Source organism: Pollicipes pollicipes, unplaced genomic scaffold (genome assembly GCF_011947565.3).
Source record: "Pollicipes pollicipes isolate AB1234 unplaced genomic scaffold, Ppol_2.1 Scaffold_5724;HRSCAF=6776_pilon_pilon_pilon, whole genome shotgun sequence".
NCBI lineage: Eukaryota > Metazoa > Arthropoda > Thecostraca > Pollicipedomorpha > Pollicipedidae > Pollicipes > Pollicipes pollicipes.
In genome coordinates, this window is record NW_023596746.1 from 15978423 (window position 1) to 16006298 (window position 27876).

The 27876-nt window shown below is 49.6% G+C and overlaps 1 protein-coding gene across 5 annotated transcripts; it reads right to left on the reverse strand.

The window, feature by feature from the left end:
* Positions 1 to 8968: 8968 nt before the first annotated feature.
* LOC119103873 (5' exonuclease Apollo) lies at positions 8969 to 21865 on the reverse strand. Of its 5 annotated transcripts, none has more exons than XM_037227550.1 (8): positions 21574 to 21865; positions 20519 to 20595; positions 20076 to 20192; positions 19237 to 19366; positions 16485 to 16674; positions 13620 to 13704; positions 13081 to 13308; positions 8969 to 10084 (listed from the first exon to the last, which is right to left on the reverse strand). In XM_037227550.1, exons 1-8 carry the CDS (start codon positions 21689 to 21691, stop codon positions 9488 to 9490), a joined length of 1542 nt encoding a protein of 513 aa, XP_037083445.1. In that variant the 5' UTR covers positions 21692 to 21865; the 3' UTR covers positions 8969 to 9487. The 5 variants fall into 5 exon arrangements, with proteins under 5 accessions (XP_037083445.1, XP_037083448.1, XP_037083447.1 ...); XM_037227553.1 differs by having other exon boundaries at positions 21228 to 21865; XM_037227552.1 differs by having other exon boundaries at positions 21114 to 21865.
* Positions 21866 to 27876: the final 6011 nt, after the last annotated feature.

Genomic DNA, 27876 nt, shown 5'->3' on the forward strand with positions numbered 1-27876 from the left:
TGATCCAGAAAACTGGACTAGTGAAAGAAACTCTCCACAAGGCAAGGTCTTTCGAAACAGCATTTTGGCTTTGACCAAGACCGGACCTTCATACCTGACCCAAGTGCAACGGAATTAAACGTAATGCTAAATAACTAATTATCAAAGAGGCCGTTTTGTATATGTATGGCTCCGTCTAACACAATTTTTTCGCACCAGATTGAACGATTTCCTTGGAATTGCCCCCGCTGACAGCCATGGCCTGATTTTGAGCCGCCATAGGTCAGCGACCTTACTAAGAACATCTCGTTTTGTATACTACGGGATCGGCTATTTGATTGGCTACAGCTATGCAATGTTTTGGAAAAGCAAATTTGAGGAGTCACACTGGCTCTCCAACCGAACGCGTGTTAAAAGGCGTCCATTTTGCTGTGAGGATATTAACCCTCCATAGTCAGTAGAAATGGTTGCAGGTCAATAATCCTATGGGCGGTTATGGTATGTTGGATACCCAAATGCTACTTAAAAAGTCGCACATTTGCTTCATGAGATACCAGCACTGTTCCTCAATACTAAACAGAATCGCCAAATGGAGTAATAGTTGCATCGCCAGAAATCCGAAATAATGGACCTACCTCGCCAGGCGCGGCTCGTTACGCGGACATTCCCCACCAGCCATGTATTCGAGACCATTAAATAGATAATCAAGTGTTGCATTTACCGTTGGTGGTTCTGGATTAGAGAGTAACCACTTCTCAGGTGCGGAATGTAAGGGTTGAAAATCTGTATTTTGAAAAGCATGAAAACTGCAAGATATAATTTTAGACACGTAATTTTAGACACAGCCCATAGCCCTTAGACAAAGGTCACAGGTCATACAAAACAACGCAGCAGTTCCCAATCCAGATGATGCAGTGTTTCACATCAAGAGAGCGTCCAGTCTCGTAGGAAAGCTGTGGTGAGTGATTTTTTGGGATGGATTTGACTCTGCCAAAGTTTTTCTCCAACACTGATATTGCATTAGCATATCGTGAAATAGTTCATGGTGTTCGTTACGTGTCATTTATGGCCGTTATACAGCCGCTGGCCATGCAAGTTCTCGCCTGTTCCCGTGCAGGCGACGTCTTAGGTTTAACACGCGCTCGGGTGGCCGGTTGGATACCATTCGCTCGGGTGGGGGCTCAGTTCGACCCTCCTGAGATCTCATGCGAAATTTGGCGCGGCTATGCCGCGCCGTCCGGAAACCATTTCGGAAAAACCTTCGGCGGGGGGTCAGTTTGGCCCCCAACCTGTGCGCTTGTTAACACGCGCCGGGGTGGCCAATTGAATACGCTTCGCTCCGGTGGGCGGGCTCATTCTGCCCCCCCCCCCCTGAGATTTCAGAAACTGAGAAAGCCACAAGGACCAAATTCACAGGGTGTATTGACCTGTCCGTGAACTCACTTGTGTCCCAATTTGATGATCCTAAGTCGTAACCTTCAGGTCAGATAATTCAAGCAAGATCAGACTCCATGTTGGTGCCCAAAGTGCCCCAAACCTTCTAATGCAATCACGCCGTGAACACAAATACCTGTTCTAAGCGAAATGTCACTGGAGCTCATTTAAGGTCATTGACGTTGTTTGAATTTCCAACGTAATAGAAATCAAAACCATAAAAGACTGCTTTGACTTCTGTATCTGAATAAGCGTCACGAATTTCGCTAGGCAGTATGTTCCTAAAAATGAAATGTTGGCCAGCCATTTTAGATTAGTGGTATATTTTGGTCTTTAAGAAGGCCATGGAAGATGTATCATGCGGTTCCCGTTATCAACAAATTTACAATGGGCGCCAAAACCACACCATATAGCAGCCTTTAGAGTAATTGGTTTGGCTGTTTTGACCTTGGTTTTGGTTGCTTGCTTTTGTTGATTGGTTTGCCCTAGCAGGCTGGTTTTGGCCTTCCTCTGATCTTTGTACTTCACGCCAGGTCAATGAAATTCGTGAATTCATTTGATGTGTTACCTAAGAACCTATCTCAGAAATGTGTGGCATCATCTAATACTCTGTTGTTGCATCGAATTGAACGATTACCTAGCAATTGTCTTCGCTGAATTCATGGCCTGACTTTGACCTGGCCAGTGGGTAGTGACCCATAGGCCAGTGACCTCACAAGGTACATCTGACCTGTCATACCAAGCGATCAGCTATTCAATTTTTTACAGCCATGCAAAATTTGGCGCGACCACGCTGCGTCGTTCGGAAATCATTCCGGACAAGCCTTCGGAGTCAAAGTAACCTTCGACCGAGCGCGTGCTAAGCGAAACTGGTGCCCTCATTGGCCTAGAACTTGCCGAAGAGTGCAATATGATCGCTTTCAAGGCCACAAATAACTCAACGGGACGGTCAAGTGAGAAAGCTTGATGTTTTCAGGTGTTATTTGATGTGGTAAGTCCGATCATGTGGCCTTTTTCGGCTTGTAAGTTTAACGTAAGTCTAGGAAAAGCATAATGTACGAAAACAAGCTGAGTATGATTACACCGTTCCCTGGTGCCTTGCCAGTAATTGAGCCTGGGCCACCAGCTAAAACTTATTTAAAACCTGAAGTAGGTAAAGACATTGGACGGAAATCGCAGGTTACATAAAACAAGCCCAACAGCACACCCAACGCCACTTTTGGTAAATTGGTCAGGCTACGTTAGCCGAATTCGATAGCGAATCTGAGTTGCATGAACATTTTTAAATAAAATATATCTTAGTGTGCTAGTAGCAGTAACCCAGCCAGCTGCTTGCTTGGGGAAAGCTTGTGGAAGGATACGGAAAAGCTTGAAAAACTTTAAGTTTACCTATCATCACCTGGGAAAGTCGGAATTTTCTGGAGCCAAACCGACCACCAAATTTAAGATTTGGTCCGGAAGGTCATTCTGCCATTTTTCGGTGCGTATTCAATGTGAAACACATGCAAAACTAGCAGCTCATGCAATGCCCTGGATTCTATGATCAGCCGTTAGGCTGGCAAATCCCAATGGCGAGAGGAAGTTTTTTAGTGCGTAATCGCCGTAAACGGCATGGGGAACGCTCCGAACACCCCACTTGGGGAAAAACAGGCCCGGAACAGGTTGGTAAACTCAGCTAACCCGTCCCACTTTCGGTCGGAATAGCTCTGTTGGGATTGGACTGAAATTGCTGGCCGGGGAAAAAGCTATTAAATAACTTAAAATTCAGTATAAGCGCTCAGACACGGCACACCTAAAAAAAAATCAGCCAAGGTCATCAGATGTCGATAGTGGTCAATGTTCACTGTTGGTTTTGAAGTCGTTGCGTCATGGCAGACAAACTAATGTTTTCCGCCAACACGTATTTTTTTACGACAATGGTCACCTTTTGCGACAATAGCCATTACCTGTCGTTCATCAAGAATCTAAAGATCATCTCTGCACTTTCATGCACATACAGTGGAAACAAAAACACTTCTGGTCTCTTCCTGGAACTTACCATGCGTGAGCTTTAGAACTTGGTCAGTGTAAATTTTCTTCAAATGAACGAATCCAAAAACTGCTCTTATGGTCGTTGGGTCGAAACATAATGTAAAAAGTCAGCTGACTTCCACTTTAAAGTAAACGGTTCGACCGTGCATGCCTCAAGTATCATACAGTTCTAGGCGTTACAGCTGACTCCGGTGTGTCATGAAATGGCCATGCCTCGAACGTTGTGAACAATGCAATGACATCCCCTTTACTCTGTACAAATTCCGTCCTTACTTTACTCCAGATCTTCTCAAAATCATCATCCAGGCGTACGTTGCGTATTCGTATATATATATATATATATATATATATATATATATATATATATATATATATATATATATATACGTATTACGTATATCACCTATACATTTTACGCATATACGTATATATATATATATATATATATACGTATTACGTATATCACCTATATATATTACGTATATACGTATATATATATATATATATATATATATATATATATATATATATATATACATGTATATGATATACGTATTCCCTCACATGGCGAACTGGTTACGGGTACGGGGTGGGGCAAACAAGAGTCAAACAAACAAAAATAGAAAAAGAACAATCATCTTTGCTGCAAGGGTAAATACCGGCACCAAAAGCACCATCATGTAGCTCCGTTTCTAAACTTCCCTTGGATGGACGAGGATCGAGTTCATGGTGGCGCACAGCGACGTGACAAAAGTATTTAAGACGCCGAAGGAGATAGGTACGCCTCACGCGGGCCGCGCACTTTTTGCCCCTCGCGCCGCTGTTTCGAGTCGTGAAACGCGTGCCTCGGACAGAGGCAGTCTACACCTGTGCAGACACCGACTGACCACCATAAGTTTTTGTATCCAGCCGCGGCCTGGAACCGCCTGCTACCGTGCGTCTGGCACGCCACGACGCTGAGCGCGTTTAAGACCGCTTTACGCGATGCGGTTTTATTCAACTGACAATTGATCTTATTCGGCCCATAGTACGTTGGTAGGTCTGTCTTAGCGCTTTGACCATTGATCATATTACTTTTGTATACATTTTGTGTTCGTCTTTTCATACTGCACTTGTATGCCCTGAGGCCGCAATGGCCGCCATGTCGGTGGTTTGCAATGAACTGACTGATTGATTGATCATCAGTTGTTATAGCTTGGTAACTCACACCACGTTGTAGACCTTATGATGTAGATACCTGTTTTAATGCATGCCAAGCATGTCCTGCGTCTGCAATGTAACAAATAAGTTGTATTTTGATGGCACCTCTTAGCTGCAAGCACACATATAAATGGCATATAGCTATGTGCCGATGCGTCACATCACGCCATTTCAGTTTCACGTCACGTCACATGCTATATATAGAGACTGGACTAAACTAGACCAGACTAGGGACCAGACCGCTATCATACGTTACGGGCTAGGCAAAATGTCCGGAATTCTCCTCCTACCCCTCTGCACACTTGTCTGAACTATTTACTTGGTCATCGTCTCAGTTCATGGTCGAATCACTGTGATTCCTTTGTTCGTGTTTAACGGCGTTATATATCTGCCAGATGTAACCTTCGTGACACCTAGCTTTTGCTCAATAAGCTTGGCAAGCTCTCAGTTCAGCATTGCTCATAGTGCTGTAGCCTCGCAAAACTCCTAAATCACGCCTGACACACTCCTTATACAGTCCAAAATTTCAATTCCAAAATCAACCTATCCCTGCTTCAGCAACTATTATCATGTATTACTCGCATGTATAGAATAACACTCGACGCGTAAGGGACAGCTCTGAGAAGTACCCTACCTCCTGCTCGCACGTGCCACTGAACTCACCTCACTCAGCACTCACTGATGCACAGGACACGTACTCCCTTTGGCACCCGAATGCTTCCCTATCATGTGAGTCACCACCCCGCCGCCCAGTGATTGGGCACCCAATGCACCCGGATAAGCTAACACGCTGCGACGACGCGGGTGCTCAGCTGGCCATGTCAATGGGTGAGGGAAACTGACGTTAGGGGTGCTAAAACTTGCCAACTAGGTAGATAGGGTCGGCGACAAAAATGCATAATTTCAAGCGCCCCTTGGTGCCAAAAATACTTTTGACCGATTTTTTTGGCGACGGCCACAACAAAATGTTACAGTACGCATTCCACAACTTTACATGGGGCTTTAATGGTAATACATTTCGTCCCATAACACCAGCAGGCCTTTCTGTGAAGACCCTTTATCCTACCCTACAGCAAAATAGTATCCTTCTTAGACTTCATCCCAAACCAGCGACAAACATATCCCACCATTTTTAGTTGGTCGCTCATTTCCGTGACAAGCTTGCGACAAATCAGTATATTTCCTGTCGCCCGTCCGGTCGGCCGATCATTTCATTTCGCTGTTTGATTTCGTCTGCCACTCCGTTGTTGGATCAGCCTGAACGATTCCCTCCAAATTGCTTTCGCTGAAGGCATGGCCTGACTGACCTACGAGGTAAATCCAAATTTTTAAGTCACACGGTCCGCTGTTCAATTGCCCACAGATATGCAAAATTAGCGCGATTACACCGCACCATTCGGAAACCACTCCGGAGAAACCTTCGGGGGAGGGGAGTCAATTTGACCCCTCCACCCGAGCGCGTGTTAAACGTGAGGTCATGAGAAGTGCCGAGGGTGGAAGAAGAGCGCCTGCCTGGAGGAAAGTCAAACATCACAGAAAGCCTTGTATTCGCGTGCTACTTGTATGCAAGAGGCAATGTTGGGTTGCTGATTTAACTGCTACCAATAATTGGGTGCTGGTAACAAAATGTGTCATTCTGTAACGGTTGATGTTTTCATGATCTGAAGTCCAGATTTTTACACCACCATACGTGGAATAAATTTAATAATATTAAATAAAGACAAAGGATGACAGCCCACAATATTAATCCTTATTTTGATGCGCCGGTCTGATGACGCGAACTGGTAGGAGGGGGGGGGGCGATTCCCCGACGTTTGCAAACTTAGAAAGTTAAAGCCGCGCAAAAAACGCGTCTGTAACTGTCTTTAAATAGATAGCACGGTTGGAAAGAAGTCTGCTGTTGTTAATTGACCCCACTAGACCAACTCCAACGTCAAATTTTCCTGCAAACCAAACTACATCGGCTTCGCATGCTCATATATACCAAACCATGCAGCGTGGCGACATGAAACATAAAGAGGCGTGTCCCTTGTTCGATTACGAGTACAATGGCATATAGTTTTTTGTTTCGAACCTATATTCATAGCGTAGGGTTTTGTTCACGTCGCATTGCAAACCGTTCGCGCGCAGTCCGCAGAACAGTCACTTGCCGCGAGCAGGCCAGCAGCAGCATCCTACACATCGTCAGCTGGGACACGGATTTTTCCGAACTCATTGAGCTGGACACGGCGCTCCCAGACCTGAAGCCGCAAATAAAGACTGTCAAAGTCTCTGAGGTCATGAGGCGAACTCCCGGGCGGTGCCTCAGCGATACAGACGAGATGCTCGACACACCCAGCGCCGCGGTGAGAACCGCCCAGGTCGCTGGTATTATCGAGGCTGACCTTCACGAAGTGAATGAACGCTTAGCAGCTGATACGCCGGTGCTGGGTATGTTCACATACATCGCTAAGCGCGACCCAAGGTCACCAAGCTGCCCATATCGCTTGATCCTGTCAGACTCGTGCACGTCAGTAGCGTTGTGTAAGGCCAGACTCGTGCACGTCAGTAGCGCTGCTTGAAGCCAGACTCGTGCACGTCAGTAGCGTTGCTTGAGCACGTGACAAACTGAAGGAACGGACGTGTAGCGGGACCCAACGCCACCCACCAGCAGCCGTCGCCGAGCGGACCAGCTGAACAGCCACGGACCGGCAGTGGTCGCCAAACAGAACAGCTGAACAGCCACGGACCGGCAGCGGTCGCCGAGAAGACCAGCTAAGCAGCCACAGACCGGTAGTGGTTTCCGAGCGGACCGGCTGAGCATCCACGGACCGGCAGTGGTCGCCGAACAGACCGGCTGAACAGCCGCGGACCAACAGGGGTTACCGAGCAGACAACTTAAACGCGCGCCCGGGTGGATGGTTGGATACCCTTCAGTCGGGAGGGAGGGTCAATTTGACCCCCTAGAATCTCGAAAACTGAGACTGCTAGAGACACCGAATTCACATGGTGGGTTGAACTGCATGTGGACACACTGAGTCAAAACTTGAGGTTCCTAGATTATGATCTGATAGTCAAATCTGGTAAAAAAGTCAAACTCGAGATTGGTGTCCCATGTGTCCCTAGACCCCTTCATGCAACCGCCGTAAAACTAGCTACCTGTTCTAAGTAAAAGTTCAGTGGCGTTCAATTAGGATCAATGACCTTGTTTGACCTTTATAAGGTCAAGTTAACCAAATACATGCGAGATTGTTATTTTGCCTATTGTCATTATATAGTAATGTTGTATTATCTTATTTACTATTATCCACCATCGCTATTGTCAACTATTGCTATTATTCATTATTGTTGTATCATTGTTATATCATCTTATTATATAATCAATTGCCATGCTATCCTATTGCTCCTATCAAGCGTCAGGCAATACGCTAGGCGGTGTGTTCCTGAAGGAAAATGTTGACCTAGGTCATTTAAGGTCAGTGACCTACTCAGACTTTAAAACAGTCCATGAAACATGACTGTTGCGGTCTCTGTCGTTAATAAATTCAAAATGAGCACCACTAACTAACCCATAAGCCAAGCTCGCGAGCAAAAAACGCATACTGGCTTTGACCTCATCCTGGCCTTCATACCTGACCCTATGTTAATGACATTTGTTGTAATTGTCGGCTCAGTTGGCTTTCTGCCCAAGGTATCTCAGATATGAATGGCTTTGTCTAACACTCCGTTGCCGCTTGGCATCAACGATTTCTTAGAAATGCCCTTTGTTGACGGCCACGGCCTGACCTCGACCTTCTATAGGTCGGTGACCTTGCAAGGTAAATATAATTTTCACATCGAAAGATATACCATTCAGTTCTCTACAGCTATGCAAAGTTTTGCGCAAATGCGCCACGCCGTTGGAAAACCATTTTTGAAAAACCTTCGAGTGGTCAAATGGACCCCCACCAGAGCGCGTTAAGAAAACCCAGTGCGGCGAGGTCTTCGGGTGACAATCTTAGTCAAGTGCATGATCATCCAACCTATCGGCTAGATTCAGTGAACGGACGAGAAAAAAGCCAAACTGCCAACAACAAAAAAACAGCGTTGGTACGAGGCGGTCCATTAAATACACATACAAGTATTGGTGGCTGTTACAAAAATGACACGATTAGCGACGTTGAACGCTCCCCGCGTCTATAATTTGCACAAACGCATGAAAGACGTCAGCGCCCAGTCGATCCGCAAGACTCCGTCAGGATCTTCATCCACAAGACCCAGTCGATCCGCAAGACCCAGTCCCAGTGACGGATGCCAAGATCCGCAAGACCCAGTCGATCCGCAAGATCCGCAAGACTCCGTTCCGTCAGGCTTCATAACTGGAGACCAAACAGTTGTTGCTGAGGCCCGCTCAGTGACGGATGGCGGCCCCCTGGAGACGCCCTCTGGGTCAGTTCAGTGACGGATGGCGGTCCCCTACGGCCGGTCCTGGGGTCAGCCCAGTGACGGATGGCGGCCCCCTGGAGACGCCCTCTGGGTCAGTTCAGTGACGGATGGCGGTCCCCTACGGCCGGTCCTGGGGTCAGTTCAGTGACGGATGGCGGTCCCCTCCGGCCGGTCCTGGGGTCAGCTCAGTGACGGGTGGCAGCCCCCTGGAGACGGTCTTCGGGTCAGTTCAGTGACGGATGGCGGTCCCCTCCGGCCGGTCCTGGGGTCAGCTCAGTGACGGATGCCAGCCCCCTGGAGACGGTCTTCGGGTCAGTTCAGTGACGGATGGCGGTCCCCTCCGGCCGGTCCTGGGGTCAGCCCAGTGACGGATGGCGGTCCCCTCCGGCCGGTCCTGGGGTCAGCCCAGTGACGGATGCCAGCCTCCTGGGGCCGGCGCTCAGTCGCAGGAGGAAGACACTTCGGCACAGCGGCCCCCTAGCCAGGCCTCCACCTCGGCTGGGGTGAACAGCACGTGTCGCAGCCGCACCAGCCGGCCGTCTAGGATCGTGTAGGGCCAGCGGCGGGGGTCGTTCGGCAGTGGCTGGTCGCCGGCCGGCTCCTCCGCCTGCCCCGGCTCCATCGGGTAGCCGGGGCATGCGGGTCCGTCCGGCTGGGACGGCCACCGCTCTGGCGAGTCTCGGCGCGCCTCAGGTGCGGTCGGTGTCGCCCGTGCCTGACACTGCTGTTCACCGGCCCCTTCTGCCTGACCAGCGGGCGCCGCCGGCTGCCCCGCCTGAAGCCGGCGCGCGGCGGCAGCGGCAGCGGCCTGCTGGTCGGCGGGTCCGTCTCCGGCAGCGGCGGGTGCCAGCGCCGGCGGCTCGGTGGTCAGGTAGGTACGAAAGACGGTCATGTCGCTGCGGCTCGACAGGTCTCGATGCGCAAACCAGCCGCGCGACGCCCAGCGCCGGACCACGGGCACCACTCGGCGCGGACGCACCTGGCGCACCAGCTCACACAGCTCGGGAAATGACGAGTGATCGCCATACGGGAACACCTGCCGAAAGATCACAATGGGACGCCGGGTTATTCATAGATGCGAGAACAGTGCATCGGCATCGCAAAACTCACACACATTTTCACGTTATGGTGTCCGCGAAATGCGGAGGAAGCGGCGAGCAAGCTTTTAGGTGTCTTTCTACACGGAGGATGGTGCTCCACTTCATGCAGTCCATTTCAATCTCTCTTCTTTGTCCAACAGGACACCGGGAAAGTGGAAGCCGTCGGGACAACCCCGTTGCGCAGGAACTACACCATGGATGGTATACCCAAACGATCAGAGGCAGAGGTGATGCTGTGGAAAGTTCCAGTGCCTCAAACCTCCCACGAGAAGTAACTCAGCACACACAGTGAGCGGAGATCACCGCAGCACAGTCGGACCAGCGCGCCCCCGCGAGACAGCATGCTGCAGCCATAACAGCCATGGGGAGATGTGCTCGATTATGTATGTTGCCTGGTTGGCTTTGCTACCTTGGCTTTCATACTCTATAGGGTATTATATTAGGGTATTACATACTATATAGGGTATTATATACTATAAGGTGTTCCAGGATAGGCCAATATCCTACGTAAGGCGAATCATTTTCGGCGAGTCCTAATGCACGCCAGCAACTTTGTGGCATCTCGCACCGTTGGCCTGTCAGGTCTGGTCAAGCAGCGTAAAACCCTGCTTTTGTCATATCGGGCCAGGGTGCATATGAGCACACAGGAATCCGAGAAGTCGAAGCATGCATCATCTCCTTCCAAAAGTACCAGATCACCTGAAGTCATTATAAAACCTCGAACGATCTCCGAAGCGATTTGATTGATTGCGATTGCCTATGGCCTTTGCGATTTGATTGCTTGCGAGGTGTCAGATGCAGCTCGAGGTCACGCCACGTGAAGCCATATTTTCAAAACCACCCAAAATAGTATTCGTAGATTTCTCAGTGCGCCAGCATCATCATTATCGCACGTAACCGGACCACACTAGGTTGATACTGGCGCACTGAAAACCCCACAAACACTATTTTGGGTGGTTTTGAAAATATGGCTTGGCGTGGTGTGACCCCGGACTGCATCTGGCACCTCGCAATCAATCGGTTCATGGCATGTTCGGTAACCCATGCACTTTAAAATCGACCAGGCGTGACCTTGGTCTTGGTGAACACAGGGAAGGATACGAACGCTGTCGACGTAATCTGGTACGCAAAATTATATCGCCGTTTTCAATTTGTCATACAGCATTCTGAGAACGAGGCCATAGAGCACTCATATGCCCTGTTGTCAGCTTGAAACGTGCAGGTTAAGCGCAAAGGCGCATCCGCCTTGTCCAAATTTCCATAAAAAGGAGGGAACGTTGTAAAAGCGGACTGACCCCTAAAAAATAAACTGTCATAAGTCGTTTCATCCGGTGCTCATCAGTTTGACGCCTTTCTTCCTGCTGGTTTCTCCCAATGCTGTGGCCATTTCCATTACGCGGCGTTTTTCCCTTACCACGGGCCCAATGAAAGTCGACTGTCACTTTCACGCAGTGATAACTTCACTACGGCACATAGCTTTCCCGCGGTGTTCGCTCGGGCTTCGAAGATAAAAAACATTTGAAGTAAGAAATATTCACCCCTTTCATGCAAGAGTTTGGAAGTCCGCTTGAATAAGGCGGATTCAGCGTAGCTACAGGTAATGGTAACCAGCCTGTCGTGTGCTGGATGGGCGACGAAGTCCTGTCGCTCGGGGATGAGGGGCATGCGTCGGGATGAACACAACCGAGGCGCCTGCTGAATACTGACCTGACCACTGAAGCCATCCTGCTGAGGTGCCTACTGAATATGACCTGACCACTGAATATGTTCAGCTAAGGTACCTGCTGAACACTGACCTGACCACTGAATCTGTTCAGCTGAGGTGCCTGCTGAATATTGACCTGACCACTGAAGCTGTCCAGCTGAGGTGCCTACTGAATATGACCTGACCACTGAATCTGTTCAGCTGAGGTGCCTGCTGAACACTGACCTGACCACCGACTTTGTTCAGCTGAGGTGCCTGCTGAATACTAACCTGACCACTGAATCTGTTCAGCTGAGGCGCCTGCTGAATACTAACCTGACCACTGAATCTGTTCAGCTGAGGTGCCTACTGAATATGACCTGACCACTGAATCTGTTCAGCTGACGTGCCTGCTGAATACTGACCTGACCACTGAATCTGTTCAGCTAAGGCGCCTGCTGAATACTGACTCGACCACTGAATCTGTTCAGCTGAGGCGCCTGCTGAATACTGACCTGACCACTGAATCTGTTCAGCCGAGGCGCCTGCTGAATACTGACCTGACCACTGAATCTGTTCAGCTGAGGCGCCTGCTGAATACTGACCTAACCACTGAATCTGTTCAGCTGAGGTGCCTGCTGAATACTGACCTGACCACTGAATCTGTTCAGCTGAGGTGCCTGCTGAATACTGACCTGACCACTGAATCTGTTCAGCTAAGGCGCCTGCTGAATACTGACCTGACCACTGAATCCCTTCAGCTGAGGTGCCTACTGAATACTGACCTGACCACTGAGGCTATTCAGCTGAGGTGCCTGCTGAATACTGAGATGACCACTGAATCTGTTCAGCTAAGGCGCCTGCTGAATACTGACCTGACCACTGAATCCCTTCAGTTGAGGTGCCTACTGAATACTGACCTGACCACTGAGGCTATTCAGCTGAGGTGCCTGCTGAATACTGACATAACCACTGAATCTGTTCAGCTAAGGCACCTGCTGAACACTGACCTGACCACTGAAGCTGTCCAGCTGAGGTCCTTGATGAATATGGACCCAGTCACTAAAGCTGTTCAGTGATGACTTCAAGAAATTCGAAAACCGTCGGCCGTGTCGCCACTAATCGCGCTCCGTCGCACTGCCTGCAGAGACCACTTCCCACACCCGCAGCCTGACACCGCTGCCGAGGAAGAGCCGTGGTCTTACCTGCACCTTCCCGCCGCTGCAGGGGAGGGGCCGCGCGTCTTACCTGCACCTTCCCGCCGCTGTAAGGCGCTGGGCCGGGCCAGCCCACGAAGAGCGCTGTCAGCAGCAGCGCCACGGTCGGCCGCCCGTCGCTAGCGGGCTCAGCGTACCGCGTGATGTTCCTGAACGGCACGACGTGCAGTCGCGCTTCCGACGGCTGAGTGGTGAACACGTCCGAGTCGGTGAACAGACGCAGCAGCCGGAGCCGCGACGCGCTCACGTGCACCTTCACCTGGCGGCCAAGAGCACGGTTACAGTTGCCATCCCTCCCACAAGGTGGCAGCGGTGTCGTGCGGTAAAGGCAGCCGAGGGCAGATGCAGCAGCGACGCGAATAGCTACAATAGTACGCAAACCACTGCACACCCTGTGTGATGATCATGACCGAACTAAGCCCATATGCCAACAGAAACCCAGTCGGAAACGTCACAGGTGACTGGGGAGTAGCTTACGCACTCGGTCCACGGAGAAGCTACCTAAAGCAATCATTGCAACATCCACTGCCACGCCCCTAGACTTTCTAAAAGCACCAAAGGCGGACTTACATTCAGTGCGTCGGCAATGCTGATAAGGGCATCCTCCTTCCCAAGCTCTCGGATTCCTACATAGATGACGCGATCGTCGAAATGGCTGCAAAATATGACGCAGATATAGCGTGCACAGTATGGTGTCGCAGAATAACCCTTTTTGGAACAGCTTGGTTGCTCAAGGCTACCTGTGGTTCGAGGCGTTTCAGTAATGGCATTTCAATCAAAATGTAGGCATGTGCAGGGGTGCGCACAAATAAAAGTCCGGTACTTTTATGCAACTTCCGCTCATTTCTGGGCGGCTGGTGGCTGGTTAGTGGAAGGTGGCTCAATGGTTCATAATAAATGCGATGTGAGCACATTTGAACCCTCTTTAACCCAATCCGACCTTGCTTCCAACTTGCTATCGTCTGCTTGCCCTCGGCCAGGAGAAAAGAGTTAGGATATGTGGAATAACCTTATAGTTTCTAATCGATCTTCACTGTCCACCGTTACTCCATCAACGCATTGTTGTGAGCGCCAATTGTACGTCGTGACACATCGAAGTGCGTCCGTTGCACGCAAATTAAACACGCTGTTCTTCTACCGGAAGGCTCCCACCTCCCGCAGCCACTGCAGCTGATCCTTGTCGCAGTCTGCAGTGCTTGTGACGATCTTAATCACTGACGTACCCTCCTACGCAACATCATTAAAAACTTGTGCACGTCGCTCAAAATGACTACATAACGGAAAGCTACCACTGGTCGAACACCATTCAGCATCATTCGGTAGCGACTAAACAGCGTCGGAGCCATGGCTGCCTTCTCATTACCGCTGAAAACCAGACCCGAAACCGGGCAGAACAAGTCACGCGGCGACACATGACAGCCAACATATTACAGCTAACACATGACCACGGCCTCGTCAACCGTCCAACAGCCTCATGTCTCTCCTAGGGGCGTCAGCGAACAGTGTATCCGCTTGGCTGTCTACACCGATGTCCGCTGACGCCCCATGGATGACCTGAAACCATACCAGGATCTGCTGCGCTGCCGGACGGTTGACAGCCCCGTGGTCGGGGCGGCGCTGGTCATGATGCATCGCCATTCGAGGGGCGAGACGGTGTGTTCTGTCTGTTTTGGGTGACGTAAGCGGTTATGAAAAACAACATGACGAATGATTTTGAAAACGCTACACCATTCGTCAACTCGGAGTGGGAAGTGATGAATATGGTAGATCAATTCTCTTGGCTGGTTTTCCAGCTTTTTCATATTGATACTAGCAGCTGGCTAAGCAAGCCAACCACTGAATGGGAAACCAACAACGCTATATGTTTAATCGAGCCCTTGAGCGGTGCGCAAATAATACAATGATTTACCAGAGAGCGGTATGTAAGCGCTTGAGATCTTCGCTGGCATTGTAGTTAGTGACAGTTATCAGTTGGGACTTCTGCAACAGGTGGAAGCCCACAGGTAGAATATATGCGCAGTTAATAAGCATGCACCGAATACACTTAGATGTGTAAACAGGCATGCGTGTTTATAACAATCATTTGATGAAGCAGCTTTGCATCATGAAGGTCTGTTTCGCGAAACTAATTGTATTTAACATTACTTAACGCTTTCTGTTCTTTTGGTCGACGTCCAACCTAGGACGGAAAGGTCAGAGGAAGGCCAGGTGGAGTAAAAGAGGAATGCGCTGTGCTTACCTCACATATCTAGGCACAAACCATCCAACCACTTTTGTCGCAACGATGTTTGATGCCCATTTTAACGCAGTTTCCAATCTTTTCCATTTTCAGCACTGCTGGGCTACCTCTCCCTCCTTATTCGTATTCCTTGTCGCTTAAGTGACCCATCAGCTAGACATTGCAGTCGAAAATGTGTGCGAGAGCGCTAAACACTGTTTCAAGCGTTCAAGTCGATGCTCATGACCACTCTTATAACGTCATACTGGCCGGCCCGGGGCATTAAGAACTTACAACTATCGAGCTTTTAAGGGAATGCTCCACATTCAAGGATATTGAAGCAAGCATCGGATATGATAAAATAAGCTCACTTATAAACATTGGTGAGTTTATTTCTAACAGCCTTTTCACTTTAAAGTGGAAAACGCTGCTCTGGACAACACAGTTTATCCATCTACTAAACATACGTCTGAATACACAACTGTTTGAACGTCATCGTGCCTTGCACAACATGACTGAGAGCCAATTGACGCCGTTATATCTGAAAATCGTGCTCATAAACGCCAAAATGATCTACTAGACGACTGTATTTTCCGTGGCCTTGATCGCCGCGTGGCTAATGGAATGGCAGGATTTGAATGACGTTATTATGGTGACATGGATGCCTGGGTGACCCCGAAACAGTCTCCCCGAAAGTCTGCACATCTTTGCAAGCGTTTAGCTCAGGAACCAGAGGTTTAGGTCTTAAGAAGGGCAGGGCTGTAAACTGATGATCTTCAAGGTGGCTATTGCGGTCCAAAACCCCATTCAAATGAAAGCCACTACTCCCTTCAAGCTCTTCTTTGTGCATCCGTTAACAAGTGCAAAATTGAGAAAGCGACCTGACTAAACTCGCCTTGAACCGAAAAACCCGACTAGCCTCGAGCATCCCTGTTTTTCGAAAAAGGGTTACTCCAGGACACGCTAACGCACGGGGCAATCCATCACGCAAGGCATACAGTTCGACGGTTGGGAGGAGAAAGGGGGGGGGGGGGGGGCTAAAGAGAACGCATACTGGTCGCAGCGTAACCCAATCACTTTAAGTGTTTAACATTATTACGGTTGGAATACAAGAAGCTCGAAAAAGAGAGTAAATGCAGCCGGCCACTGTGGACCTCATGGCATGCTACATCACCTGCTCCCTTCTTTCCCTTCCAATCCAAAGTAGTCTTGCCTACCGCAGATACTTGATGACGTCTTGGATGACAGCTTGTCGTGGCGGGAAGACACACTCGGATGAGCAGTACGTGTTGTCCAGGTACAGCTGGTCTATGCCGCCGTTTGTGATGGCATAGCGCAGCGCCGGCTCATCCAGCAGACTCGGCCCGCGCCGGAAATCGCCCGTGTACAGAATGGTGCCGAAGCGACCTGCCGAAGAATGCCCTCGTTTACGACACTTTCAGCGACGCATGCTAAAATACTGAAGTGGTATCGCGAGAACGGCCACTGAGAAGACGAATGGCCATGCTAAAATTACGTTCATAACCCGACGGCCAGCTGGGAACAGGGACCCATTGACAACATAACAGTTAGCACTGTGGGTAAACGAATGTTGTTTTCCCATAATTTTTGTTCGCGTCTCGTGCACATAGGTGACCGGAGTGTCACAACATTACCTGCTGCGTATAAAACCAAGAGGACTAAACTTGATACTAACTACCTGAGTTGCAATCCTGCCAAAGGATGCTGAAAGACAATAAACTAAAACAAATACAAAGCAGCGTTGATGACCGAAGATGGAGCAGGGGTTGAGAATGTGAGCAGGGGCCTGGGTGAGCGGCCAACTGTCCCACTTCGATATCCCTCGAGCACTGGCGCGGCGGGCCCTTCGAAAAGGTCAGGCCGCCGCCACGAGGCATCTGGACAGCAGGCCGGCGTCGTCCGGGCGGGGCCGGCGTCGGTGACGGAGATGTATCGGACAGATCAAGGGAAATACAGCATACACGATTCCGGCAGGCGTGAGAGAAACAGATAGCCAAAGACATAAATACTAGTTAGGAAGCACTAAATAAGGAGAAAGGTCACCCTAAAACGACAGGCGAAACGATACACATATGGTCGAAGTGAGCCGCTGAAATAAAAAGATATGCGATGGGCTGTTATTTCGTCCGTAACACATCAACTATCCCAAGGGACGAGGATCGAGAACGCAATCCACCTCAAAGAAAAGTTACCAACAGCACATAACCGTGTCATTATGCAAATACACGGTGAGAGAGCACAGAGCTGTGGAGCATTAATGCGCAGCGTAAGGGAGGCAACACACTGGCGCTTTGTCATGCGGCGCAGCGTGACACCAATGTCGCACGGCTGTCGTACGGCTGCCGCACGGCCGTCGTACGGCTGTCGTGCGCGCGACTGTGGCGCGACAGCCGCGTGACTCGAAACGGCGACATGCGGCTCTGTCCGGCTCAATGCTGGAAAATGGTAACAGGTAAGAAAACAGTCTGCGCAGCCTCTGAGAGGTGTCTTCGTCACTTAAACTTCCCACATCTTTCTTTCCATTCAAACAAGAACAACTTGGCGCATGCAAATGCAAAAATTTTTCGGTATCCCGTGACAGATGCGGCCACTTTTGGCAAGTCACCAAAAGTGGCTTGAAGTCTGCTTTTCGCGTCGTGCCGCGCGACTCACCGTTTTGATATCAAAACTGATTCCAAGCCACTTTGTAAAAAGCAGTGAGACGGTCCGAAACCGATTTGGAAGGGGGATGATCTCCTTCAGCACCCCCTGGTCTGATTCACGTCAATGGTAAAGACCTTGACGTTAATCTGTTATTGAAGGAAGGGGGGGGGGGGGGCGGTGACTCAACAACGGGAGCAGATGGCATGGACCCTTCATGGAGATCTGATAGGGAAACATGCCTACATATTCGGTCCGTCCTCATCTGGGTTCATGTGGGTGACAGTTGAGTTCATCCTCATGCAAGTGAAAAACGTATCTGAGTAGCTCGCTTTCATCTCTAGCATTCATCTAAAAACGAATATTTTCCCGTGCGCCTGTCCTTGCTCATACAATGGACAAAGCATCGAGGCTTGCGCTCCTTCCTTTGAAGCAGGAACTGCAAGTTTGATGATGATCATTTGGGCCTAAGGACGCGTCCCCTTCCCCGGTCATATGCTGCCAATCAACTGTATGTTTAATACACGCCCGAGTGGCCGGTGGGATACCCTTCGCTCAGGTGGCGTTCAATTTACCCCCCCCCCCCCCCCCGCCAGATCTCAGAAACTAAGAGAGCTAGAGACACCAAACTCAAAGGGTGCATTGGCCTGTACGTGAACTTACTTCGGTCAAACACTGAGGTTCCCAGGTCAAACTGACCCCCACCCGAGCGCTTGTTAAGCGCCTGTGATCATTGAATGTTGAAAGTATTTATAAGTACTTGTAGGATGGAATTAACAATAAAGTGGTCAACAGAGGAAATGTTATTCGCCCTCCCAATCCTGAAAAAACCGAAAGACGAAAAGCGATGTTAGTTACATGGCGTCCATGGCAACCAACCGTATGAGTGACGCCGTTCAGTTATCACACGGCAGCCAGACAACAGTCGCATCGGGCCGCATCGGTCCACGTCGGTCCGCATAAATCACAGCGGTCCGCGTCGGTCTGTGTCCAGCCGCATCGGGACGCGTCGACCGGATGGGTTCGCGTTAAGCCGCATCGGTCCGTCGGTCCGCGTCCAGCCGCATGGAGTCGCATCCCGTCGTGTCGCGCCGCGCCGCGGCGCGTAACAAACGCACAGTGTGGGGCGGCACTAAGGTACTATAAAAGCGCGCTTCCGAGGACTACCATTTCACAGACGGACATTACACGCCGGCCCAGCAGGCACGGCGTAATGCAGTCCGACGGCTTGGCACACCAGTGGCGGTGACGGGGCGGCGGGAGTCACGGCGGTGACCGGCCGTACGGACCGGGTAGTCAGTCACTGACCTTGAAAGAGCAGCACCACGCTGCCAGGGCAGTGGTCGGCGTCCATAGCCGTGACCTGGAAGGCGTCGGCGCCGACCCCCAGGCCAACCGTCTCACCCAGCGGCAGCGTCACCAGCAGGTGTTCCGGCACCTGGACGGCGTGGCACGGACGTCACGGCAACCCGGTGCCTCATGACGGAGCGGCACAAACCACATTATGACAGAGCAGCACAGACCATGTCACGACAGAGTGGCACAGACTATTTCACGATAGAGTGGCACAGACTGCGTCTTAAGAGTGGCACAGATCATGTCACAGCACCAGATGCCTCACATAAGAGCGGTACAAACCACGTCACGACAGAGCAGCGCGGGCTACGTCATGACAGGGCAGCACAGACAATGTCACGACAGAGCGGCACAGAGGCAGCTAGAACTGGGTCTCTCATCCATTGATTGTTTGTACTACAGCATGACTCTAACGCACAGTGATACTTGCCATGGCAGATCATGAACTTCCAGGTAACATTCATGTTATCTCTCTGATGCTTTCTCTCTCCACACAGATCCCCTTATCATCAACCAATAAAAGATGTGCCAGCAATATCAAACAACTGCATCTCATCATGCTTAGGTGTTTCCAATACATACCTTGTTGAAATGCACATCAAACAACAATGATGTACGCATTCATTGGAACAGTAAATGGCAATTCAGAATGGCCTTCAGGTAAAAGGCATTTGACATCAAGCAAACATGAGGATTGCTTGAGAACACTGAAATGCCAAAAACATGACAATGTCAAAAATATAGGTGTGTTGCAGGAGCACACAATGCATTCATACTAGCTAGTTACTCACATGATATAGCATATGAATTATTTGACCATTCAGCTCTGATGTGTAGATTTTCTGTTGCCACCTTTGCAGTCTGGGACTGACATGATCTGAGTGGCAATGTGTCAGGAAGAAGTACTTCTGCAAAATACAAATACACATTATATAGCAGGTAAAAGGCAGGCAGTGAGTGTCTCTGCTCTCTGTGCAGCCATTGTGAAAGGCACATCAAGAAATCCCCAGTACAAGATTGAGTGAAAAACATCATCAATGTAGTTAGTTTTACATATAACAGGAGCAAGGCAATTACATTCTTACATATGCTGGAAAGCCATGAGCATGCAAAAAAGCCCTTATTTATCCATTTCTGAAAAAGGAAAGCATAGGGCAGAAATGTAAACTATTGTCAACTAAGGTATTCCACAAAAATTCAGACAGCAAAGCACTTATATATGATTACTTCTTACAGCAGCATCTTCCTTCCAAAAGTCCACAGCAATTTCACCTGGCACTACAATATGCCCATTCATCTCTCCAGCTTTGTCTGAAAAAGATATCTGTTAATTTCTACACAACACATGCACACAAATCTTTTTAACTTAAGCAGGTAATGTAAAATACAGAAGCTGGTATGGATTACATTCACTGCCTACACACAAAATTGCGCAAAGAGAACGTGCTCCATGCATGCCAAGCTGAATGCTTTAATATCAAATTAATTGAGTGAACCAACATGAAGTACCACTGATGACTCACTGGGAATGTTCCACTTCATGGCCCCAGAACAAAGTAAGCTTATGCATTTGGCAAAATACTGTTCAAGTTTTTTACCAGTTGAACATCTTTATGCTTCATGATGCCAGGCAAGCTCACATCCACAGTATATTGCGGGAGCAGGCCCTGCAAGTTCCTAAATGAGAACCAAACAAATCTAACAAGAAACACTTATTACCAATTGATGCACACAACAATTTTTCAATGCTTCTAGTTCACACATTCAGGTCAACATGCCATATGACAATAAATCACGTTTTACCTCACACGTGTCGTTAGGCATCTCACCGGAATTCACCGGCCGACAGAACCTATTGTTGACAGCCCCGATTCAAAGCCTATGGGACTGAATGGCTTGGAAGATTCTCCATTTGATGCAGCTTTGCAAATATCTACCCTTACCACGGCATGAGTGACCTTGAACACTTCATGGAGCACCAAAAACGTCAACAATCGAGAAACCAGCTTGCATGCAGCCCCACGCTGCGAACCACGGCTGCAAGCCACAAAACATCGCCACAAAACCTTCGCGGGTCGACGCGTCAGTCAGTACACTGCACTTCCCAGAACATGGCAATCTTGGGCGATATCAAAGGCCACCGAAATTGCCCACAATCCACACAAACTGGATGCAGACAACCTGATACAACCGCCCTGACCCCATCCAGTTCCCATCAACTGGCATTTGAAAATTGCGGTGCAGATGCTGGTTGATCGCATGCGCGCTGGAATGCATCTATTGCCCTACCCCACTCGTTCAAACCCCACTCGTTCGTCACTCTACAGCATTTGGAATAGCTCTCAAAGACGACATTAGAAAGAATGCTGACATGAGGAAGACTTGCTTGGTCAACCCTCTGTCCCATGGCCTTGGTTAACCCTTTCTTAATTGCCGCGTGATTTGCCGCGGCCGCGTTCTAGACTTGCTCCGAATCAATTAATTTTTTGTTGTGGGGCATGTGGCGGTGTTCTTGTAACTGGAATTCCATCACACGTTGCCCTGGTAGCATTCATTGTATTTTTTGCTTGTCCCAACTTTGTAATAGGTATCAACGCCCCCATCTCCCATCACGCGCGCCATTCATGATCTGGGATCCGCCTTCTCCCGTCGCCATGAAGTGCTGCCACCTTGTCATCTGCGTGGACTAACAGCAAAAAAAACGCAACAAAACGGGGTGTTTGAACCTCCAGGCGACCAAAAACAGTTATAAGCGAAAGTGAAAGGCCTATGAGAAGTCAAACAAATTATTCAATCATTGGAAAAGTTGTGAATTGAACATGTTAAGCCTCGTTGCACTGTCTGGAGGCCCCGTGTTGTTTCCGGGGGAACTATATGCCCACTTGCGGGATCATTACGATCGTTAAGGAGCATCGCCCGTTGCCCTTCATTTCTTTGCATTTGCTCGGAGGGTCCTGTGCTAATGTTGGGTTCATTCCTGTTAGCGTGCCGGACACTCTTGTCAATCATGGACCCTCCCACGGATTCCTTCCATCCACCAGAAAGGCTCTGTGAGCTGTAGCCGGGGTCCCATATCGTAACTTGCCGGGGTATTCTCGGTTTTTCGGGGGCCCTTTACGTGGGTGTCAGTTAACCTACCCACACACTTGTGATATGCTCATTGGCCTTATATATTGGTCTAGGGCGTTTCCAATTATCTGTCTCTTGCTTAGGGCCCTATGCTTTTGTGGGGCCTATCTGATAACCTACTTGGGCATATTTGATCGTTTGGGGCCCTGGGCCTTGGGTACTTCCTATTTTAATGGAGGGCCCTATGCACTTGTCAGGGGCTCCTTCTGTTCGCATCCTCGGCCGCACTAGATTGCTCGGGGGGGGGGGGAAGGGGCCCTGCATATTGGTTCTTAGTGTTTGAATTTAGGGCCCTCTGCTGCAATCGGAGTCATCTGATAACCTGTTCAGGTACACTCCATCTTTCGGGGGCCCTCCGCACCGGGTTTTGGGTACTTCTTGTTTGAATGCAGGGCATTACGCTCCTGTCGGGCCCCTTCTCATAAAATGCTCGGGCCCATTTGATCGTGGGGTACCTCTACATCTTATTTTTGGGTACTTTCTTTTTGAATGGAGGTCTCTCTGCTTTTTTCGGGGTTCCTATCTGCTAAGCTGTTTTGGCGCACTCGATTATTCGGGGACCTCTACATCGTGTCTTGGGTACTTCCTTTCTGAGTGGAGGGCCATACGCACTTGCCGGGGACCCCATCTTTTCGCCGTTTCGGCCACACTGGATTGGTCGGGGCCCTATATATTGGGTCTTGGTGTTTGAATTTAGGGCTCTGTCCGGGCCACCTGATCTGCTCGGGTATGAATCTGAATCCTGAATTTGAATCTGGAAGCTCAATCTTTTCAGAAGGGACCCCGACGGGAATGTAATGCCCTCGATTCAAACAAGAAGTACCCAAAACCCGGTGCGGAGGGCCCCCGAAAGATGGAGTGTACCCGAACAGGAATCTGCTCTGGTATGCCCCATCATTCGGGGGCCCTCCTCACTGGGTTTTGGCTACTTCCCATTTCAATGGAGGGCCCCGCGCTCTTGTCGGGCCGCTTCTAACAAGCTGCTCGGGCACATTTTATCATTTTACATGGGGTTTTCGGTGATTCCCATTCGAATGGAGGATCCTACGCTCTTGTTAGGAGCCCTATTGTTAACCAGCTCAGAAACATTTCATTATTCGAGGACTCTCTGCATTGGGTCTTGGGTGCTTCCTATTGCAATGGAAGGTCCTACGTTCTTGACGAGGGCCCTATTTGCTAACCTGCTCTGACGCACTGGATCATCCGGGGGGCCCTCTATATTGGGTCTTGGGTACTTCCTATTTGAATGGAGGGCCCCACACTCCTGACGGGGGCCCTATACGTTATCCTGCTTGGACGCGCTCGATCTTTCGGAGCGCTGCACCTTGCGTCGTGAATATTTCTTATTTAAATGGATGACCCTGTGTTCTTGGTGGGCCCATCTGCTCAGCTACTCGGGCCGGTGGCGGATGCAGAGAGGGAGGGGAGTTACAGGACCATGTCCCATGGACCATGCCGAGGGGACCTTAAGGCTCCGAAGGGGCCCATAACCGGCCGGACGGACGCAGTTTTCTTACAACAAAACCACAACAACATTGGATGCCTTTGGGCCTACAGACGACTTAGAGCCATTAAAAGCAAAAGTCAAGAGTTCACAAGTAAACGATGTTTATTCTTCGCTGACTGAGAAAGTGTTGCTTGGGAAAAATTTGCGAGCTCATTACGCCGTCTAGAGGCATTGCGCTGTTGCTTGCCTGTCCCCATATGCCCACTTGCCGGGTCAATCTGATCGCTAAGAAGCTTTCCACGCTGACCTTGATCTCTCTGCATTTTCTGGAAGGGCCCAATGTGCTGCTAGGACGCTATCTGCCTCTATGCCTGAGCACTGTTGATCGATCAGGTTTTCCTCCACGGATGCTTCTTATTCGCCCGAAAGGCTCTTCACATTTTTTCCAGGGTTCCATACGCCAGGGTACATTCAGTTGCTGAGGGGCCCTCCCAATAAGTCTCGGGTTCTTTCTACTTGCTTGGAGGGCCTTGTGCTGTTGTTAGGGCTCTTATAAGGAAAGGCACGGAGACGCTTGGTGCTCAGGGGCTTTCAACTTTGATCTAGGGCTCTCTCCCTTTGGTCTCATTTGCGGAGGGCTCTTCACTCCAATCGAAGCACGTGTTGTTAACCTGCCCGTGCACTCTTGATCGCACAGGTGTGCTCATTCATGGTCTTGGATGTTTCTACTTTGATCGGAAGGTCCTGTGCTACGGCGGGGGATTTTATATGTCAGCCTGCCGAGGCACTACCGATCGTTCAGGGGCCCACCATGTTAGTCTTGGGCTCGTTTTGCTTGCTCTGAGGGCCCTATTCTTGTTGACGGGAGCCACTTTTTGCCCTCCTGCGGCACCCATGATCGCTGAGGTTCCGTCGCTATTGGTCTCGGTGCTTTCGCCTTAGAGCAGCAGTCGAATATGTGCCAATGAATTTTTAAGCACGCCTGCCGAACGTAATTTTACATGCCGCTGTCGTCGTATGTGTCATTTCCATCGGCTATTGAGTGTGTGACACTTATTATGCTAGTGCATCATGTTCTTAACATATTTTGAATGCTTGGATATGTTGTGCTCCTTTAAAACAAAATAAAAATTATGCTTTAGTCATCAGTCATCAGCTGATTACACCACCCAGCCGGCTAGCCGTAAATATATAAGCTAGGAGTCAAGTCCATGCTTGGTTTTGATGTTCGTCAGCGGCTAACTCAAGCTTGTTTTGCCTGTTGTTCCGAAAAACTTGGCCTCAAAATCACAGCACTTAAGATGATCTGTGGAGAATGAGTGAGCCCGATGTGCATGCATGCGTAGCACGTCTATGCTTTAAAGGGCTGTGCACAGTAAGCTGGGTTTCCGCGTTTGTTAAATAAATGAAGAAGTAGAGAAAGAGAGAGAGAGAGAGAGAGAGAGAGAGAGAGAGAGAGAGAGAGAGAGAGAGAGAGAGATATGTGTGTGTGTGTGTATATATATGCATATATATATATATATATATATATATATATATATATATATATATATATATATATGTATGTGTATATATACGCATATATATATGTTTATATATATATATATATATATATATATATATATATATATATACCTACCTATACCTACGACTTGTCTTAAATGTAATGACCGAAATGCAAGGATATTTTTTGGAGGGGCCCCAAACTCCAGGGGCCCCACAATGTTGCGTGCCCCCCTCCCCCCGTCTTTAAGACATCCTTGCTTCGCCCCTATCGAGTCCAACCCATTACGCGCTCCCGCCGTCGCCACCCTGAGGAGTTGTCAGAGGGAAAAAGCGAGGGTATGCCTCCTGCGACGTGGGAATTCCTGAGATTGGAGCTCTCGTTGGTGCGAGGGCCGATGCCGCCGCCTGGCACTGGCCAAGCCAAGCCAAGCCAAGTCAAGCGGCACAGGCGCGGCGGTCTCAAGCTCCGTGCGGGGTCTTGGATGAGGTGCAGCGCGGGTTTTCCGCGTCACACTCCCGCGTGTGGTGGGGATTGACGCAGCGGCCGCAGGTCGAGCGCGTGACCTGGCAGGTCCGATCAGTGTGGCCGAACCGTTGGGACGCACGGCACTGCTGGGGAGGAGGGACCCAGGCCTGTACTGGGACCGTGAGGTATCCGCAGTGGATGGCACGTGGGAGCTTTAGCCCTCTAAATCGCAGGCGGACCAGGGGCTGGGACTCAGGCCGGGACGGCGAGAGAGTAGGCGCATGACCTCGCACACACCCCGGTCGGTCAGCTCCTCCAGCGGCTCCTCGTCCGACAGCTCGGTGAGGTCCGGGCTGTACATGACCGCCTGGATGGTGTTTGGGTGGCCCGATCGGACAATGGTAACCACCCGGCCCAGAAAACTGTTCAATTTGAGCAAGACTTCGACCTGATGTTACGAAAAAGCCCTCACTAGGGAGGCTCCTGGGCGGGGCGGTTTGGCAGCATCCACCTTGCCGACGTGGAGCTCAGGTTCTCGACGGATGGCAAAGGGGTTGATGGTGCGAAAATATTCGCTCTCGACTTGTCAAACGAGCACGAAGCTCCGCCCCGTCGTGGAGGAGGAGGCGAACAAGCTCCTCGCCGAGGGAAGATGTTGATGACATCCCTAGCTTTTAAAAACTTAACCCCATTTGAACCTAACTTAGCTTATGAACTAGCTATTACAACGACTTAAAACTGACCAACACAACTCCGACACACCTCAGGTTTTCGTGAGCGAAAATCCCGACCAGATAGTCAGTCAGTCGTGACAGCAGCTGACAGGTGGCGGCACTTCCTGCTGACGAGGAAAAGGTGGGCGGAACCTAAATTATTGCTGACGTGTGTGCTGGGCGCCGGAGGCGTTGATACTTTTTTGAAGTCAAGGCAAGGAAGAAAAAATACGACAAATGCTGCCAGGGCAATGTGTGATGGAATTCTAATAATAAAACCACCATTGCATTGCCCCAAAGCGACAAAAAAACTAACACGGAATCGGAGCAATGCTAGAACGCGGCCGCGACGAACCATGGCGCTATCCGGAAACGTTTTAGTCTGTCTTCGATGAATGACATCAATGTTGCGCTAGAACTGAGCAATTATCAATCATTTTTCATGTTAACATTCTTTCTAATGTCGTATTTGAAAGCTATTACAAATGCTTTATTGTGACGAACAAATGAGGGTTTAAGCGCCGGTTAATAGATACTGTTTAAGCGCACCTATAATCAACTGGCATCTGCATCGCAACTTTCAAATGGCAGTTGATGCGAACTGGAGAGGGCGTGGGCGGTTGTATCAGGTTGTCTGCATCGAATTTGTGTGGATTGTGGGCAATCTCGGTGCCCTTTGATATCACCCAAGCTTACCATGTTCTGGGAAGTGTAGTATGTTGATTGACTCGTCGACCCGCGAAGGTCTTGTGATGTTTTGTGGCTTGCAGCCGTGGTTTGCAGCGTGGGGCTGCATGCAGACTGGTTTCCCGCTTGTTGACATTTTTGGTGCTCTCGGAAGTGTTCTAAGGCCACTCATGCCGTGGTAAGGATATATATTTGCAAAGCTGCATCAAATGGAGAATCTCCCAAGCCAATCGGTCCCATGGGCTTGGAATCGGGGCTGTCAACGAGAGGTTCTGTCGCCCGGTGGATTCCGGCGAGATGGCCGATGACATGTGTGGGGTAAAATATGATTTATTGTCATATGGCATGTAAATCTGAATGGGTGTACTAGAAGCTTTCAAAGATTGTCATGTGCTTCAAGTGGTAATACTACAGTATGTTTTTCTTGCTAGATTTATTTGGTTCCCATTAGTTGGGAAGTTGCGGGCCTGCTCCCGCAATACTGTGAATACGCACTCGCCTGGCATCATGAGCTTAAAAGATGTTTAGCTGAAAAAAGCCTGGACTGGTCTCTTCTGATCTTGCCTGGCCCTATCTGGGTTCATCGCGCTCCATCCGGCGGCATACGGTCCCGACTGATCCTGTTCCGTCCCGCGCGGTTTCTA